At 42.9% G+C, this 20895-nt stretch overlaps 2 protein-coding genes and 1 pseudogene across 2 annotated transcripts in view; 2 read left to right on the forward strand and 1 right to left on the reverse strand.

Moving 5' to 3' along the window:
* The window catches only part of LOC132383845 (uncharacterized), a 405546-nt gene that overhangs the window by 146059 nt on the left and 238592 nt on the right, over positions 1 to 20895 (forward strand). The window lies entirely within an intron of this gene.
* LOC132383850 (uncharacterized) overlaps positions 1 to 20895 on the forward strand; it is an 81970-nt pseudogene that overhangs the window by 21030 nt on the left and 40045 nt on the right.
* LOC132383868 (histone H2B 1/2-like) lies at positions 4952 to 5996 on the reverse strand. Its single transcript, XM_059955067.1, has one exon. The coding sequence runs from the start codon at positions 5994 to 5996 to the stop codon at positions 5565 to 5567; it is 432 nt and encodes a 143-aa protein (XP_059811050.1). The 3' UTR covers positions 4952 to 5564.

Here is a 20895-nt window from a genome sequence, read left to right on the forward strand (position 1 = left end):
TATGTATTGAGTATCATGTAGCAACATTTGGAGTGATGGAATTGAGAATGATTTTAACTGTAGATATGTAACCAGTGTGTCCACACAGTGATCAATGATGGGGCCTCTGTATGATCAGATTAAAATACACACGGGCTGATCAGATCACTGTTGATATGAATGTTGGTGCAGTTGTGGGTGGTGAGGAAGGTTGTCAAATGGACAGTACTGACATTGAAAGGAAATAAACTGCTATAACGATCACAGAGGGGGAGCAGTGAGAGGACTGGGGGGGGGAGGGGTGTCTGTGTAGATTAATGTAATGGGTGGAAACATGCAGAATTAACAACCACCAACATTGAGTTGTGTTTCTCTTTAAAAGGCTGGACAGATGTTATGATGTAATTATGTCATTTTATTTTAAACTGTGCTTTGTTTCTGTGTTTGGAGGATAATAAATGAGTTGTTACAGTTGTCACTAAACATAAAATGCCTCATGCCATTTTATTTGTAAAAACCCACAATAACATACTGGGTACCAGTAGCATTCACACTACAAGAATACCACAGTGTCAGTCTGCAACGAGAAAGCCTGATCACATTCTCTTCAGGTTCAATGGCATTGCTGACTCCGAGTTTACCACTGCCAAATGCCAACAAATGTGTGTTCTTAGTAGGTCTGTGGGAGATACCCAGAATGTGAAGTTGTACGAATGGAGAGAGACAAACTGAGCCAAGTCACAGCTTGATGAAGGGCAGAGAGGAAAACAGAGAATCTGATGTTGTGTCCTTATGCCTGAACTATTCTCAGCTGGAAATGTTGATCCAGCAAATTGTGTTCAGCCTCTCCTTAACAGTGTGACATCAGACATCAATGAAAAAAACTAAATAATCTCAGCTGAAATGTTGTCTTTCACCTATTGGTCTTCTTTGCAAACATTTTACAGGGCAGAAAAGGCAAAGAATTTATGTCTGAGAATCTCAAACGCAACAGTGTGTCTGGACTCATGTGATTGTCAGTTCCCTGACATTTGAATACTACTAATCATTGAATGTGAAGGAGGAGATGGTTGAGAAGACTGCCCACCAGTCTGAGCAAGGAGAACCCCAATACGTGGACATGTCCTTCATCTGACCTGATAAATGGCCACAGAGTTGATACCGCTGAGCTGACATTCACTTCCTCTCATTTTGCAAGGGATTCACCAGGCCACTGAACCTGCAGATACACCAGCCAGTTCACATGGGGAGAGGGCATTAACCTGCTCTGTGTGTGGGAGAGGATTCATTCAGTCACATGAGCTCTTACTCCATCAGCCGGGTCACATCGGTGAGCAGCTAGACTTGGCTCAGTTGTCTCTGTCTCTCAGTATAGCTTCACACCTGTTCCAAGCGTGGGAGGAGATTCCAGCAAGTTTAAAATACATAGAGGACACACTTCGGTCTTGTGTCAGCAAAGAAATTTACTCAGTCATCCCACCTGCAGAAACACTGGCAACTTCACATCAGGGAGGAAGTTTAATAAAGCTCTAGGTGAACATTTTAACCATCATGATGACTGAATCTAGTTGGACGTTCATGTGAGACTGTCAATATCAGATTTTGCAGATATTGTGACTGAACCCTGGTCACTGAGCATTGGAGTGTTTGTTCTGCTGAAGTTAGTCTGAAAATACTCTGGCATTAATGTTGTGGATCTGTGACAAATTAATCAGCTCTATTTCAAATCTTGTGTCTCAGGAGCTTCCTGCCTGTCACACAGCTAATGTACAGTAGAAAGGCCACTCAGTTCATCTGGTACCGGCTTTTGTTCCTTTTCTACCCCAGAGCTTTCAAATCCATCACTGCTGTTCACCTGTCACTCACCCTATAATATACATTTTGCAACTGCTCAGCTTGTGATACAGAGGTTTACTTTGAATTAAATCCATAACTTTCTGGAAACTGCAGAAGATGAATTCACTAGGGTTTTGTCCCAAATAGTCTTCATTCCTCACAGCTCTGGACCAAGGATGACGTCTTGTGTGGTTAAAATCTTCGTGTTCTGCTCTATTCATTGTTTTGGGTCATTTTCACTGATTTTGAAGGGCTGTGCCTCACACAGCCAGGCTGTTGCAATACAATGCTGTCCTCTGAAATATGAGCAGAATGGTGGTTAAATATTCGATGGAGCAGAAACAAGAGAGCTCTACACTAATGAGGGCTTTGGGACTCCAGACGTGATGGAGCCTCAAGTTTACAGGGTGTAGAAGGAAGGATTCAGACCAGGAGGATGAGGCTACAAATGAAAGTTCAGAAACATTTGGCAACTGATTGACTAAAAAAGGAGGTTTATATTTGCAAAATGCTGGGGGGACTCAGTGGCCCAGGCGGCATCTATGGAGAGGAATAAATAGTGAATATTATGGGCCAAGACACTTCATCCTATCTAGACTGTTTATTCCTCTGCTTAGATGCTGCCTGACCTGCTGAGTTCCCACAGTACTTTGTGTGTGGTACTTTGCAGATTATTCTCAGCATCTGCTGAACCTCAAGTTTCAAATCTACATTTCTAAGTGAGTGGGACTTAGACATTTTGTCACACAAACTTCCCGTTGTCATTGAGAAACAGGAGAAAATCTGCAGATGCTCAAAATCCAAGGAACACACACAAAATGCTGGAGAAACAAAAAATGCTGAAAAAACAACGAGGAGTAAATTTTAAAGATGGGGGAGGGGAGCTAGAAACACAAAGTGATAGGTGGAACTCGGAGGGGGGACAGATGAAGTCAAGAGCTGGGAAGTTGAGTGGTGAAAGAGATACAGGGCTGGAGACGGTGGAGTCTGATAAGAGAACAGAAGGCCATGGAAGTAAGAAGATTGGGGAGGAACACTCGAGGGAGGTGATGGGCAGGTAACAAATGTGAAAAGGGGATGGGGAATGATGATGGAGGGGAGGCATGACCAGAAGATGAAGAAATCAATGTTCATTCAATCAGATTGGAGGCTACCCAGGTGGAATACAAGGTGTTGTTCCTCCTACCTGAGTGTGGCCTCATTGGGACAGTATAGGAGGCCATGGATTGACATTTCCATTGATTATGTTGTTTGTGGAAGCTTGCTGTGTTGAAGTAGATGCTGAGTTTTCTGCATAAAAACATTGACAGCTTTTGGGACATGTGGCATTGAACCAGCATTTGCCCCTCAAATTAATCCAGTATATTAACAACAGCACATCACCTCCCTTTTCCAAAATATTATTCAACCATTCTATTACCATAAATTCCATAACTTTACACAAATGGGACATCAGTGATATTGGTCTATAACTAGAAGTATCCAACAGGGGTTTCCCAGGTTTTAGAAAAGACACTACAATTGCCATTTTCCATGAGGAGGGAAGATGGCCTGGAAGTCCAAGTATGATTCAAAAAGTGCAATATTATCTCAAAAGAGTTGTTGGCCATACATTTAAACATGCAATAACATGTATCATTCATTCCTGGAGTCATCTGACCTGTACTATTAATAGCTTCCTTTAATTCACACAAAGGAAACTCTACATCACTATCATTTCTACAGCTGGATTCCAATATATTAAGGTATTCTCTTAAAAGCTTATCCCTACATTGTTTAGTCTCTGAACCAATTTTGATTATGAATTGCAGCAAATGACCGAGCCAGTACTCAACCTTCTCTCTTTCAGGAACAATTGTATTAACTTTTTCAATCAATACTGGGAACACTGTGAATCCCACACTCCCATTTTCTTAATCATTCCCCAAACATCTCCAAGTTTAATAGTCCTTCCAATACTATCACAATATGACCTCCAGTAAATCTTTTTCACAACCTTCATTACTTTCCTCATCACGGCCTGTGACCTGTTACACTAAATATGATCATTCGGAGAGTGATACAGTACTTCTTAACTTTCTCTCAGTATTTGTCTCTGCACACTCCTCCATCCACCATGGTACAGCCTTTCTCTATTAATGCACTTTTTAATATGAATCTCATCCACCCCAGTTTGATGAATAACATGACGTTTCTTTGCAGAAATCCACATCATTCTCACCATTCAGCTCATACAGATGCTCACTACATAAATCATTAAAATGTCTCCCAATTTGCTTTACTGAAGTTCCACCTCCTAAAAGTGGCTTCCTGCCCCTGTTATAAATCCAAACCCAAGCTTACAAATATAGGGAAATTGACACTTCCCAATGCTTCATCACCCATGACATCTCACGACTCACTCCAATGTTCAAAACTAAAGTTAATTTACAGTAGTTTCCTAACTATTGTGCACATTAAATCTTGTTCCTCTCCCACCATTAAAACACACAAGATGTGAAATATCTAAAACTCCTCTACAATCAAACCATCACCATCATTCTGAGAACAAACCCACAGTTTACTAACTATGTGTTAAAATCCCCACACCATACGGCCCTTAGTGAGATAATGGACTCCAACTTATACTCTCCAACAAATCAATCAAAAGCTTTCCACAATGGTTATAATAATATACCACTTTAAAGCCCCTACCTGTGGAAGAACATATGTCTTCAAATGCCTCATACATTTCATATATATCCAAAACTTTAAGCCCTCTCATTATGAAACATGCAACACAATGCCCAATTACAATATAATCTTGGAAAGAAGCACTTAAATGTGGTAGCAACCAGGTTTCCTGAATACATACAACATCAGATAGATTTGATTTTTATTTTCAGAAATTAACTTGAGGTCTTGACCATGAGAAATCAGGCTTCGGAAAGCGTTTCTTATAAAGCGCCCTTCGGAAAGCGCCCTTCTTCTAGAGTCTGGGGGAATGTACTGGGATGTTAATGATTGGTGAATCTGTGACTGATCTGATTGGAAAGAGCAAATATTCCAATCAGGGAGCTGCTTTTTTTCCAATCAAGAGACAGCAACGACAGAAGCGCGAAAAATAACCGTGTAACCGCCGAAATAAACTCAAAATTGCAAAACACCGCCACAAACGCCTTTGTTGCTAAAATTAAACCACAACAGGTTTGTTTGTCTCCCCTTTACCCACGTTACTGAAGACCGAAATATTTAAACCAAGTAGAGTCAATATTGCGATGGTGTCTGGTATTTTAGTTCACCGACTTCCATCAATTGATAAATGATCAGAATAAAACCGATTGTCAGCGTCTATTCGCGGTCGGTCATTGTGTAGACTCAAGTCAGTTTACCATCGGGTCGCCCTCCAGAAAGTGGGCTTCAGAAATACTCTGAACGAACCGTGACAGTGTTCGGCACTCGCGTTGGAATGTAGTTAAGAGAAGTAAACAAAATGGGACAAAACTTAATGAACCGCATTCCCCGCAGAAACTAAACCAGAAACAATTAGTGTCACGTTAGGGAAATTTGATGACCTAGAAGTAACAACGGGGAAGGGGTGCGTAACTATTCCGTGTCTGTGCAGAGGGCAGGAATTAACAGGGAAATCGGGATTACACTGAAGATTGGACAGCAAGTTCTGAGTAACGGAAATAAGATTCTGAATGAGCGCATCAACAAAAAATTTACAAATTTACCTCAAATCCATGTCTCAACATTGAATAACTCTTTTAATGAAACCGTGAGTGGCTCTTAAAAGAGCCTTTGATTTTCGGGTTTGTTTTGTCTTTACTGGAGCTGGTGTACTTGGTCTCCGCCTTTGTCCCTTCGGACACGGCGTGCTTGGCCAGCTCCCCGGGCAGCAGCAGGCGCACGGCGGTCTGGATCTCCCGGGAGCTGATGGTAGACCGCTTGTTGTAATGGGCCAGACGGGAAGCCTCGCCCCCGATGCGCTCGAAAATATCGTTCACGAATGAATTCATGACGGTCATGGCCTTGGAGGAGATGCCGGTGTTGGGGTGAACCTGCTTCATCACTTTGTAGATGCAGATGGCGTAACTCTCCTTCCTCGCCCTCTTGCGCTTCTTGCCAGACTTGCTCGCCGGTTTGGACAGAGCTTTCTTGGCGCCCTTCTTGGGAGCGGGTTTCGCTGGATCAGGCATTTCCCCGTCGGTTTCAATCACAATAATAAGCAGAAGCTGTTCGCAGCCCGGATTAAATAGGCAGTGCCCAAAGTGGAATGTTAATAATGATGGGAATGCTGAGCATTCCCATTGGCTGTTTGGAGAAGGGAATCACCAATCGGAACGCTGGGGGATGGGAAGCGGCGCCAATGTGTGGCGGTTACCGCTGTCGTTTAATGCGGGAGGAAGTACAGAAGGGCAGAGACAGGCGGGGGTGCGGGCTGAAATTGAAAAGGGAAACGCAAATTTCAAAAGTACAATGCAAATAAAATCAGATGAAATATAGTAAAATTAAAGACTGAAACGTTTAGTTCATGACACAGGGCAGCAAGAGAGCGAAGGAGAGGTTTGGACATTTCAATGTAAAGTTCAAATCGAGTTTATTTGTGCCCAGGAGAAAGGAACAACGTATTTGTAGCTGCATCACAGACACATTGCATCAGACACAACATTGACAAAAAAAACTGAAATTAAATATGAATTATACCAAAATATTCAAACAGACAGAGGACTATCAGAATAAAATTAAAATAACAAAGAAACCGTGCGGACAGTTGGAGAATCACCCCTCTTGTGCTTCTTCATCTCGTCACTCTCGATTAAGCGTCACGCAACGCTGCCACTTTGATCCCGCCCATCCCTTCACTAACCAGGACCAACTCTTGCCTTTATTGTATTTCCCTCCTCCTTACACATTGGGTTTGTGGGGGTTTGGTTAATCGGGGTGTGTGCCCCCTTGGACCTGAGGATTAGGTTTCAGGGTAGGGCTGGTGCATGTATTTGTGAGGCTGGGAGAGATAAAGCTGTGGAGATTAGTATGGTGAGATACGTGGGGCTATGGTGGATCGGGTCGTGTAGTGGAGCCACTTTGATCTAGCCGATGCCTTTCATTAATGTGGTCCGACACCACTTGGCTTAATGAACAAAGGGACACATCATTAGCAATGCAACCTGGGTCACTGTGGGTTTCCGGTCTTTAATCATGAGACTTCCTCACCCAGGCGAACCAGGCAGGGTTGATCAGGCCAAGCTTGTGTTTATCCCATTGGCCAAGATAATGAGAGGCATGTAATCCTACATGTTGTGGATATTTTAGACCTTGTTACTTGGCCTTATTTTGACCATTTGGGTAGTACAATCTTCTGAGGCTTATAATCAGGCTTTACCTCCTAGTAAGGTTCAACTTCCCTACTTTAAATTTACACCTGTCTTTATTTATTACAATCAGACCACACAGCTTCAAAATAGAGCGGCATCCTTTTAGAATGCAGATGAGGAGGAGTTTCTTCAGGCAGAGAGTGGTGAATCGGTGGAATTTTTTTGCCACAGGCAGCTCTGGAAGCAAAAATCACTGGGTATAGGCAGAGATTGATGAATTCCTGATTGGTCAGGGAATGAGGGGATACAAGGGAAGGAAGGCGATTGGGACTAAGAGGAAAATATGATCAGTGATGATGAAATGCCAGAGAAGGTTCAACAGGCAAAATGGCCGAATTCTGCTCCTATATCTGATGGTCTTATGGACTCATTCAGTGACTAAAATTCTCCCAGACACTGCTGATCTCAGCTTTGACTCAACCCAGCACCTGAGGCTCCAGATTACTTATATACGGAATGCAGAAGTCCTTTCTGCTCAGATTAAAGAAATATCATCTCTTTTCCACCCTGAATGCTTGTCATCTCATTCTGAGCAACAGACGCAAAATGCTAGCGGAAGTCAGCAGGCCAGGCAGCATCTATGAAATAGAGTAACGAGCCGATGCTTCGGGCTGAGAATCATCACCAGGACGAGAACTGATGGAAGGGTCTCGGCCCGAAGTGTCGACTGTTTACTCTTTTCCATAAAGGCTGCCTGTCTTGCTGAGTTCCTTCAGCATTTTGTGTGTGTTGATTTGGATTTCCAGCATCAACAGATTCCCTCATGTTTGTGATTTATGTCTAATTCTGAGGGTGTTTTCCTCAGTTATGGAGCTCTCATTCGGGGGAAAGATCCCCCTTGCCTACTGCCTGTCACATCCTGAAAGAATCTAACAGATTTCCTCATTTTCACATTGACTGCAGGGAATACAGACCCAACCCACTCACTCTCCTCTCACGTAACCAACCCTCCATCCCTGGAACCAGCCCAGTCAGTGTGGGGAACAGTCACTGCGCTCCCTCTAATTCACGGTTATCCTTCCTGAGGAAGTGTGACCAAACCCACTACATTCAAGGTGTGCTCTCACCAGGGCCCTATAGAATTCCAGTGAGACATCTGTACCCCTCTTCTCCACTCCTCCTGGATCACAGGCAAAATAATGTTTGCTCTCTCATTACCTGTAGTATCTGCATGTTAAATCAAGTGATTTGTTTACAACGACACCCACATCCCTCTGAACATCCCCATGTGGAAATAACTCTTACAGTTTGTTCCTGGGAATGGGTGATCTCACATTTCCCCACATTCTGTTCCATCTGCCCCATCCTCAACCATTCACTCTCCTGTTGACATCCCCCAAATCTTCTCACAACTGACACTGTCCCTCCCGCTCTGCCACAGCCGCAGACGTAGTCACTGATATATGTAGCACAGAAACAGGCCCTTCAGCCCAACACATCCATGCTGACCAAGTGGCCAAACAAAACCATTGTCAGTTGCCTGCAGAGGCAATCTGCAGTTACACTGATGGGATTATCGTATTGGCCCCCAATTACCACCAGGAGGTGCAGGAACGGAGATGTTTATGTTTATGGAGAGGTGCCGAGCAGGGTTGTCTTAGTGGAGGACTTCATTGTCAGTTTTGGTTTTTATTCTCATTTCCCTGCAGCATTTTCCTCGATTTTCAACACAACGCAATCGGCTCCGATCTAGCACCTGCTCTCCCATCCTCAACACCACCACCACCGTTTGTGGCCGGAGCGATCTGCACCGGATTTCGTCTCATTGCTTTCTAATGCGTCTATGTTTAAAGCCCATGACTCTGCCTGTTCGATTCCACAACAAAACTGAGCTGTGGTGATGCTCCTTTACCCTGATCGTTGGTGCACTGTGCTTTCGCATAATTCATCCCGTAACAGTTACTACCGTTATCGTTCCGTGAATCCTGCCTGCCGGAACACTGCTATGGTCGGACATGGATCATTTCGTTTCACAACCTCATTCAATAACATCAGTACTGGCGAGCTCTGAAGGCACAGTATCAACTTGTGATTTTGTTTTATCTTTCGTTCCGCGCTTTCTATCTCACTGCTGAATATTTCGGGGTTTCATTGTCTCGTTTGACAATGAAACTCCCAGTATCGGGTAGCGTATGAGGCAGTGGACTCGGGCTGACTGTCTGAGAATCTCTCAGAAAAATACTGCTGCGCCGTGATATTGAAAATGGCGGACAGCAGGCAGCGAGGTCAACTGTTGAATGGTGAGAATCAAAACTTGATCCAAACGGTTTTCTTCGACATACAGAAGTCGCGCTGGATGCTGCGTCCATTGGCCGCGGGAAACTGCCCCTGTGTACGTGGTTGACAGGAGTAAAGACGTGGTGGGAGACAGGGGACTCACCGTGGTTAGGACCAAATCACAAACAAAAGAGAGTCTCCAGATACTGGAAATAAAAATAATACACACAATGCTGGAGGAACTCAGCAAAGCAGGCAGCATCCATGGAAACGAGAAAACGGTCGACATTTCGGCCTATACACTTCACTAGGACAGTAAAAATTAGATTAGAAGTAAGAGTTAAATGGGGAAAGGGAGGAAGATGTACACGGTGAGAGGTGAAACCTGGAGCGGGGGCGGTTTGAGGTAAATAACTGGAAAGACTATTGGTAAAGAGATCAAATGCTGAAAAAGGAGAAATTTGATTGAAGAGGACAGAAGGCCATTGAAGAAAGGGTTGGGGGAAGAGTACCAGTGGAAACCGATGGGCATTTAGGGAGATTGGATCTACACATCAGGCGACTTAATGCAAACACACAGTTAATTCATTCTTCAGCTCTTTTCACAGCATTCTCTGCGTTAGTCCATTGATGCACGTGTTGCTTCATATACACATTACTGACAACACACACGCGATCTGCTGCAGGATGTATGTCAGGACATTCAAATATCTGTCTGCGTAGAATTGACCACAAGCCAGATCATAGAATATACTCAACAGGTCATCCCGAATAACAGGGGAATTAACTGATACAGCGAACAACAAAATTTTGGCTCACCACCTCTTCGTCCTTCTGATTTCCACTTTTGCTCCGACGTCCCCATTTCGACTTTATTTGCCGCGAAGATCTATCTGACTGCAAACCCGCTGAACAGCAGAAATAAAGAGGCGGAGACAGTGAAGATACTGTCTGGTCACTCGTGTTCTTTACACGCTGATAAAGGAATTCATCGTCCCTGGGAAAATAGCCCCGCAGTACGTTGTCAAGTTTGACGACAGGTTCCAGGGCAAAGTAAAACGGACCGTTCATCGCGGAGCTCACGGCAGTCCCGGTCACTATAACCACAGTGTCTGTTCTCTTGGTGTAGTATCGATCCCGCAGCCTTTGACAAAAAAGTGCGATATGGAGGTCGAAATTGAAATCCGCTGTTAGCTGAACGGAAAAATCAATAATTGCAATCATTGGGCCACATTTCAGAAGACAAATCGGATAATGAGCAAGAGTTTGAATAATTGTAGATGTAATTAGTCTGCTACACAATAGCAACGAAGACAAATCCCATGAGATCAGTTTTTACCTTTTTTTCACCTGGTAACATTGATCCATTTCAGACCACGCGTTCTCCGAAACAGGATCACAATCGCTGTTAAATCAACCGGAAAGACATGGATACAATTTCGACCAGGCCAAAACTGATCCGCTTGAATTGATAACTCCGCTAGACATCAGAGAATCGTCCCATCCCCCGGATTTTAAAATGGCTGCCTTGGAATCCTTGTGCCAGGATACTGTACGTCCGGAATCTGCATTCTGCGAGACAGAGTCCCACCGGGAGAACAGTTGAATCTAAAACTCTTCAGCAGTTTACTGCGGGGAATTCGAAGACTATAATGTACCAGTGAGCTGCTGATTGCCCGTGTCATCGACATTTGACCCGCCATTGGAGCTGAAAATGGTGAAGAGAACAGTCATAATAATCACGGAGACATTTCCTTTGAGCATAAAGTGTTCGGCAACTAGAACCACAGCTTTAAAATTGAAACTTGTAAACATATGTCAGCGGGGTATACCGGACGGTTTACACGCTGTTGACGATATTGAGGCGACATTAAAACAGATATAAAACAAGAGTTCTGATTTGCTGACGTGTAATATGAAATGCATGCGTATCGAAAGTCAACTGGAAATTTCACCGAAAGAGCTGACATGCCTTGATGGTAAAGTTCCTAGTTTTTCTCAAGATTCAGACTCCGATCTAGAACGCTACTCTATATAGCGATGCAACACACCCAAAATGCTGGAGAAACTCAACAGTCCGGGCAGCTTCTATGGAAAAAAAGAACGGTCGACGTTTCGGGCCTCCCGAAGGGTCTCCTTGTGACCCTTTAGTTTTATTTGCTGATTTATTACGGTTATGCGCGTTGCTACCTCGGTGGCATTTATCACCGATCTCAAACTGATCCATGGGAATGTAGTGGTTAGCTGCTTTTTACCTCGATGGATGGAAAGACTTGGAACGAAAAACAATGGTGAACGAATGATATACTTCTATTTAAGGACGGAATGACCCTGCACGGGAACAGTCCGGTGCTGAAGATTGCGTGTACATACAGACATTGCCCTTGTAGTAGAGTTGCCGCATTGGGCGAGCATTACACATCGTAAATCCTGCAGATCCTCTAACCCTGAGGTAAGGTAAATGCACATTTGATGATGCGTCAATGATGGGCTTCATTTTCCCGATGGTGCTATGATTGCAATGAATGCCTGACGATTTAGTTTTCAGATTACCTGTTGAACATTTCATCTCCATTCGTCCCTGTTCCTGTTGATGATGAATCCAAATGGTGTAAACTGTGAAATCACTGAACAAATCTCTGACATCAATGTCCGCCTCATACAACAAGACCATTTGTAGCTCAGTTTTCCAAAGTGATTTTACAAAAAAATAATCCCTTGTAGTAATGATCATTGGAATATGAGGAGAATCTGTATTTACCGACAAGTACATTATTGCCTGAACGGAAGTCCGTGGGGCTCGTCCTATCCGCGATAATTGATCGTTTACATCGTTACCGTCGCCAGTATTATAAAAGGTTCTGCGGATATGTCCAATTCGCATAATCCTTTCGAATTTCATTGGCTGTAGGTCATGTGTCTAAATGTTAACACCTTTTCATCGTCTCTGTCCCAGACCAACATTTATTAACTGTCTTCTTCTCAAGAAGTGACAATCGGCAACTTATGGCTCTTTGTTCTCAAATGATCAACTGCCCTGAATTACGTGGAACAGATGTAGTCAACAACAGTCAAAATCCCGCATATTGTATTCAATCAAAGAAACGTTTTTTTTAAATGATCTTGAAGGATTACCTGAATTATCAAAAGTCTTCTTTAAAGCGCTGATCAAGCCAAACGACCGACAGCCTGTTCCTTTTGCACAACTGCAGTCTTCAGCTGTCTAAGGTGATACACATCGGATATAAAATTGATATTACCGCAGCATACGATAGTATCCTCATCCAATCATGTATTGAACATTTGATCCGGAACTACAAAACTCAATCCACGAGTCTGGGACGTTCAACATTTCATTTGCTTTATCAGCATGCTTTAATAACATTCGTATGCTTAGCCTATTGATGGATTGTCTCCTTTGCCTTCTCCACAACTCGTGTCCAGTCAATAGACAGAACTGATGCAACTCAGTAAGAACAGAGCCTCACAAATATCGATGCGTATCAGTTCATGGGGCTGCAAGGTTCTCCTTCATTATCAGATATATGGATGGCTAAGATGAAGTTCGTCCTCCATCAGCGAATCCTATATTCACGCTCCCAATTTCAACATTATAACCTTCCAAAGAACACTCTTTCCATCCCTTCTTATAATTCGTGGCTGTCTCATTATTATTTGAGATTAGGCCAATCTGTGTAGTTGGCAGCAAATTTAATTAGCACGCTGTTCTGTGGGTGGCGATACACCCACGAGTATATAGAAAGTAAAGGAGGCAGCTTAGTACAAAGCCCTTAGGGGCATCTATGTTGAGAGTCAGAGGGACAGAGGTGAGGGTGCCCACTTTTACAACCTAGCGGCCACATGACAGGAAGACCAGGATCCGGCTACACAAGTTCAAATACATCCGTGGCTGAGGTCTCTGAGCTTCTTGTCGAGCCTAGAGGGAATTATGGCACTGAAGGTTCAACTGTAGTATTCATCAAGAGCTGTAGTTTTCTCACACAGGCATCACACATGGTGGAAAGTGGAATCTGAATCGTGTCTCCGTGTCGTTATTTCGCTGCGTTGATGTCTTTGCTCAGATCAAAGCTGCTTTTCCTGAACTCTTGTTGATTACCGGCAATGTAAGCTCTATCTGACGCGGTAAATGCTTCTTGCACGGAACTGTTGATCAAGAGTTTCTGATTTGGGAAGAGCCTGACTGATTTCTGGGGAACAACATCCTCGATGCGCTTCCGGACCCATTCCGTGAACTTGAAGATATCCTCATCAGGAAACACATTGCAGTTGACGTCATCGGAGCAGTCCTGCCGCATGGAAGCCAATTGGTCGGACCAACATTGGGCCCATCTAACTATGGCCGTCTCTTGTTTCAGCTGCTGCCTGTACTTTGGCACCAGGAAATAGAGGAGTGATCTGATTATCCAAACGGGGTGGGTGTTGGGCGAAGGATCTCTTTGTAAGCGTTGCGGAAGGGGGAGTAGCAGTGTTCGAGTAGGCTATCTCCGTGTTCTCACCTGCTTCCTGTGTACTATATGAATGTATGGCTGATCCGGATAGGAAACATAATGGTCCCTAAAGATCATTTGCTGTCATATCCTGACATCCATGCGTTCTCCAGCATAATAAGGATTATTTGCACGGCAGGTAGAAACTTTGATATCATTCCCCACTATATCTAAACCTGTAGTGCCAAGACTAACTGATCAGATCGAGACATTTTAATCCAACCATCCGGGAATAACTCGAGAATTACTGAAATGTTGTTTAGACCAATCCAATTTTAGGTTGAACTTCCAGGCCTCTCATCACAACCATAGTTAGTCGGCTTGTAGACCATAAGACATAGGCGCAGAATTAGGTCACCGATCGAATTCGTTTCGTCATTTCATCATGGCTGATCCGGGATCCCATTCAACCCCATACACCTGCCCTCTCATCAAATCCCTTGATGACCCGACCAATCAGGAACCTCATATTTTCCGTTTTCGATATAACCAAGCACCTGGCCAGTCACAGATTCACCTCGCGGTGGCGAAACATAATTCTCTTTAACCTTGTTCTAAACGCTCGCCCCTCACTTCTGAATCTGTGCCCCCAGTCAAGATAACCCCACTAGAGGAAACATTTTCTCCATATCCACCTTATCCAGTACTTTCAAGATTCGGTTGGGCTCAATGAGAGTCACCACATTCTTCTAAATTCCAGTGGGTACAGGCCCAGAGTTGCCAAACACACCTGATATGCTAACCCCCGAATTCATACCTAGAAACCTCCTCTGGGCACTCTTCAATGATGTTTGAATTTTATTTCCATTTAGAGATTCGGCTGCACTATTACTCCTTTTACCAAAATACAATATCATACATTTCCGAATACAGTTTTCCATCTGCCACCTTTTTTTCCAATTCTTCCAATCGCAGTGATTCCTCTGCAGGACACACTCCTCCATTTATCTTCGTATCATCCGCAAACTTCGCCACAAACCCATTAACTCCACTTTTAAATCATTCACAATCAACGTGAAAAGTAGCCGTCCCAATCCTCACCCCTGAGGAAAGCCACTATTCATTGGCAGCCAACCAGAAACCGTCCCCTTCATTCCCACACGCAGCCTCCTACCTGACAGCCAGTATTTTTCCTGTAACACCAAAGGGTTTTATCTTGTTAAGCAGACTTATGTGTGTCGCCTTATCAAATGTCATCTGAATATTGAAGTAAATGAGATCCAGCGCTTCACCTTTGTCCAGCCTGCTTCGTACTTCCTCTGAGAAGTCTAATAGATTTTTCAGGCAAGAGTTTCCTGCACAGAAGCCTTGCTGATTTTGATTTACTTTATCATTAGTCTCCAGGTATCCCAAAACCTATTCCTGAATGATGGACTCGAACGCTCCCCCAATCATCGATCTATAACTGGCCAACTGGCCCATAATCCCCCTTGTTCCTGTGCTGGCGTTGTAGTCTGCCACAAACAATTTCAAAATGAAATATTAAAATCAGCAAGGAGGTGGATGCATTTGGAAAAAAGGGAATGGGATCCGCTACAAGGAACCGTAAAAGTACGGATCCTGTCTGACTTGAATATTTCAAGTATTTCAGTATTCCAATATTTCATTATCGATTATTTCGCTGGGACACAAGGACTGGCCGTGCAGTGTTTCATAGTGATAGAACAAGGCGTGGGAATTCCCACAAAATGTGCTTATCAGGCACAGATTCTAGAATAAAATAACGTGTGATTGTTGCTTAGAAAGAAAGAAAAAAGACTGGCCTGGCTGTGATTTATGGAAATTTAATGGAGGCATGAGATTTCCCAAACACAAACACAGTGCGAGTATAAGTTATTGCCATTTTATGTCACTTTCTATTCACAATTATCAATGTACTCTGGCTTAAATACCCAAGTGTCTTAAATCCAGTAGGGCGAATATTGCAACTAACATCATCTATGGATAGATCAACACTTTTAGACGTTGTTTCCTTCAGACTTGATGAAAAATGTCGTGGATTCTGAACCTTGTAAATTCTTGAAAAGGTAAGGAAAAAACACTGCGTGTAACACATGAAAATAAAACACTTGCAAGAAATTTCACACAACACGAATAGTGAGATCAGAGATGGGTTGCACTGTTAGTGGGAAAATCGCGTTTCCTTGGGCTAAACAGTTCTATTTTCTGCTAGTGGATATAGATATTTAATCTTCCCATATGTTACAGTTAGTTTCATGAATCAGTCAGTCTACAGTAATCACAGATGACCCACATATCAGCGTGGGCGTGGTGATGTCCTTCGAGATACACGTTTAACTAATCTAATCGTTTAGGAAGTAATTTCTCATCCAAATTGACTAGTACTGTGGAACCAAATCTAAACAAAAACAAACAGGTGTGAACGTTCCCCACGCAGAAAAAAAGATAATCGATTTCAACAGCCAAACTAAAAATAACTTTTTTAAAAAAATTTGAGTATCTTAATGCGTTCTGCCTACTGTTGCAAATGATAATTATTTGTGGATAGTTCCCACTGTAAAAATATGAAGACATTTGAAACCTGCAACTTTAGCGTCAGGCAAGGAATATACAATATTGTTTTCAAAAGGGTGAATAAACAATTGTGTTTTTTTATTGTTCCTGGGAACGACTTTCATTGCACGACTCATATGAATTATTTACCTGAGGATTTTGTGAAATAGACTGCCACTGATGTGACTAACGAGGTGGAATGATTAATTATCAGATGCACTTTCATCTCCCGTATAATAACTTACAAAACAATCAACAGTAGATTCCGGTAGTTGGACCATTTTGAACAGATCGCTGCATCGCACGGAAAATGGAGTATGCTGCAATTTACTACATAGCCAGTATCGACTATCCTGTACTGGCAGCGATTGGTATCCCTGGTAAGAAACAGGAGCTGGCTGTTGTTCTTCATACTGTATCTGTGGTACGGCATAATGAAGATATAAAATCTGTTACAGATGGTGCCTCACGTGATCAGCGTTTTTAGCCTGTTCAGGACTAAACATACGTTGTTTATTTTTCTATAATTTCTAACATCCAACTTTAGCAATTAATGAGTGTTAATATTGATACTGTTCCAGTGTTTACTTCACTCGACTTTCCAAAGCAGTAACAGCATGATGTGCTCCAAATCTAATTCGGTATAAACATAAAAACTCAAAACTTAATATAAACAAAAAAGAAATCTTTTCCATCGGTCCACCTTTATCATCCAGCTCACTGGTTTTAGACGACTCACGGTCCTTCTCTTTTATTTTAAAGCCAAAAACAAGAAACTTATTTTTCCATTTGTCTAAATGTCCTTTAAAACTCCACAATAACGCACAGATCTCTTCCGATTTACCCATTCTCCTTCTTTGGCTGGTTTTAATGTTAATATTCAAGATTACAGTTTGATGTAGCTGTGCATCGAAATATACCTTTAGCTCTAAGTTTCGTGAACTGCGATATGTTGTGTCGGAAGAAGCAATCTCCCTGTGTCCATTTTATTCCCGCTATAAGTACAACCTTCAGCGTTCTCAGCTACAACGGTGGGTCCGTTTAAATGAGTCGTTCGATAACCCGCTCACTGGTATCTCTGCTGACAACTTCGGGAAATTTGCAGCACAACTATTGGTCTGTTCCACCATAATCCTTCAATCGAAGGGCAGTGACTGAGCCCGAGCGAATTATATTTCCTCTATCCAAATTGAGACAAGCCTGTCCCGGCATAGGATCAGAAAATGAGGTTCACTCAATCCGCTTCAATGCTTCTCTCCGCATGGCTCCCAAGTGAAACGGATCAGTGTTTATGCTCCTGAAAACAACTCTGCTTTCCTGCAGTTAATTTAATGGCGATTTCGATCCTGTCTCGTGGAAACTATGATTTTTCCAAATGCATCTCCTGTTATCTGGTGGGAATAGCAGCAGCTGATTTAATCTGCACTATCATTAGTGTTGTACTCGAATGATCAATAATACTTATTTTTATGCCGGTCCTTTGTTCATTCCATCGGTTTGCTCCGTGACATTTGCCTGAGCGTCGCATCCATGGACTGTTCTGTTCGGCTCACGGTGGCTTTTACGTTCGATCGCTGTATTGCAGTTTGTAGTCAGAAGCAGCGGGAGCGATACTGCACCGAGAGGACAACGACTGTGATAATAATAATTGTGGGTTTGGGGAGTTGTGCGAGGCGTGTACCATTGTACTTTCGGCGATGCCTTTTGAAAGCGGATTACCTTAATTTACCGGTATGGAAATCATACTGGTTGTTTAACTCCATTACTACACCTTTATTGCCAATCGGCTTGATTCTGTTGTTTAATGCTTTAACAGTCTGGTATATTATAGCCGAATCCGCCGGGGTCTCAGGATCAGCAGAGGAAATAAGAATACAGAGCGAGGGAACCGGCGAAGGTCTATGATTTTGTTGTTCGCTCTATCAGCCAATGTTATATTGTTGCGGATCCCCTTTACCGAATATACTTCTAACTGGCAAATTCAGAATTACTTTTACACAGATCAATATTTGAATACCCCGAGGTACATCCTGCAACAGTGTGGGATCATGTTGCATTTTCTCAGTACCTGCACCAACACGTGTATCTACACTCTGTCACAGGGGAAATTCAGAGAGGAGATGAAGACTGGCGTCAAACATCTGTTTACATTGGATGGCCGGTTCTGTGGATAAAATGCAAATCGAATTGAAAGCTTTGACGAGAGTTCAAACAAAGTTATACATAGCTTATATGTCTATACTCGTGACGCCAAGTGAGCGAATGTCGGTAGTTTTCCTTTTCTAGTGAAGTCAGCATAGTTAGTGTAATTAAATGGGTCTCGTACCAACCAATTAAGAGGAGCTCATGTGATAGTTACATTAGCAAAAAGTCTATTCAGAACTTTCCTTTAACATCGGAATATGGGTCAACAAATTATGTGAAGCTAGTCTGATTTTTCTTACAATGGTAAAATTCTATTCCCATTCACAGGATTGTCGATTGTTCCAGGGATATCAGCGACAGCTGGAGAAATATTCCTGGACATGAACACCTGATGTCAGTTAAAGTGAGCTGGTAAACCTGCAATTTCCATTGTGCCAGTGCAATCAATGTGACTAATGCCTTTTCGTTCAGATAGCGTGTGGTACCTTCCAATGACTGACAAACGAAGCCCTAGTTAGACCCATGAATGGACTTGTTCAGCAGAGTTAATATGAGGGCTGGTTCAGAATCGTAGCTGTGGTTTCCCAACTTTTCGTGATTAAGAACGCCAGAGGGGGAGGCTGCAGAATGGGGTTGTAATAAGTCCGACATAATTGAATAGCAGTACAGACAATGGGCCGGCCAGATTATGTTTATGGACCTTACGGCAGAAATTGGGCCCGGACAGAGGTAAAATGAGGTGTTGCAGAGAGGGTAACTGAGGAGCTGACTGAGGAGAGGGCAGTGTCTGGTGCAGAAGACCGTGTGTAGAGCACAATAAAAAAGATGCTTAGTTGGCATTCTGCCTTCTGAATCGAAAGCTACTATGTTGTAAATATAACCATTTTTACCAATGCTATAATAACAAAACCAATCAAGCGAGAATTTGATGTCCGACTTATTTGGCAGAAACGTGCTAATTTCCTATATTTCCTGTCACAGTTATCAACAATTCCATGTCTGTGTATCAGAAATAGTTTCTTTACCGCGGATTTGCGAATAGTCTGCTCCGACTGCTGCCTTTCATGGGTATAAATAGGTCCTTCAAACGAACGAGAACTGGCGCTGCACTAAAGACTGGGGGTGTTTTTTCTTGCCACGTTTCAACAAAATTTAAGGACGATAACATATATGTGAATATATGTTATATTCGCATAACGATAACATATATTACAGATTTAAAATCAACGCGACAATCATGTTGATAAGTCAAATTAACCCTTGTCACTTGGGTTGAAATAACCCGTATCCATGGTAACCGGGGAGTGAGGCGGAGAAATTTCAGGTTTATGAGCCAGAGTGATGAGAAGATCCCAACGTGGGATTGTAAAGATGAGAAAGCAAAGGCGGTGGACAACGTTTCATGGGGATCTAATAAAGGGATGGGGCTCCGCATTCAAATGTTCATCAGGCACTGATTCCGGAATAAAATAACGAAAACAAATGGTGGCGGGCAGTTTCACAGGGGCCTAATCATGGAGTGGGACTCCCTATACAAAATATTTTTCTAACATAGATTCTAAAATATAATGTCATGGGATTGTCGCCTGGAGACAAAAAAACCTCTGGCTCGGTTTTGTGTAATGAAGATACAATAAAAGCATTGAACACCGCACACCCCATCCTACTAGCGCGCGCGCGCACACACACACACACACACACACACACACACACACACACACACACACACAGAACGAAGCATTATAAAGCAGAGTATAAAACATTATAGAAATAAGAGGTAAGAAATAGGAGCAGGAGTAGGCCATCATGTCATTGAGTCTAGTCTGCCATTCAATAATATCACGGGTACCTAGCCGTGGCCTGAGGTACATGAACTTACCCTTTCCACCTATCTTCAATTCCTTTCTGTGCAAAATGCTGTCTAAATGTACCTAACCACTTATATCCTACTTCCTCCCTGGGCACATCGTTCCGCTGATGCGCTGTTCTCTTCATCTCCATCCTAATTGTATTCCTCCGGTTCTTGAGCTATGTCCCCTCGCTCTGGTCCTCATTTAACAGCCGAAACAACTTTCCTGTTTCTATCCCATCTATCTTTCTCTGAATTTTCTGTGTTTCTATAAGATTTCCTCTGAATTGCCTGGATTCCGCCGAGCATAGTCCAAGGCAACTCAGTCTCTCCGTCATACGGTAACAACTTCATTTCCGGAGCAAACTCGTGAACGTCCTCTGAAAACCCGGACACGTTGAGTCAGATAAGGAGACCAGAACGACCTGTGCAGGTGACAGGGTATTCAGATCACAATGGACTGCAATTTTAACTCGCACGTCAGCGA

Source organism: Hypanus sabinus, chromosome 31 (genome assembly GCF_030144855.1).
Source record: "Hypanus sabinus isolate sHypSab1 chromosome 31, sHypSab1.hap1, whole genome shotgun sequence".
NCBI classification, from domain to species: domain Eukaryota; kingdom Metazoa; phylum Chordata; class Chondrichthyes; order Myliobatiformes; family Dasyatidae; genus Hypanus; species Hypanus sabinus.

Coding starts and splice junctions, on each gene's coding strand:
- LOC132383868 (XM_059955067.1), bottom strand. CDS start 5,996: ATGCCTGATCCAGCGAAACCCGCTCCCAAGAAGGGCGCCAAGAAAGCT.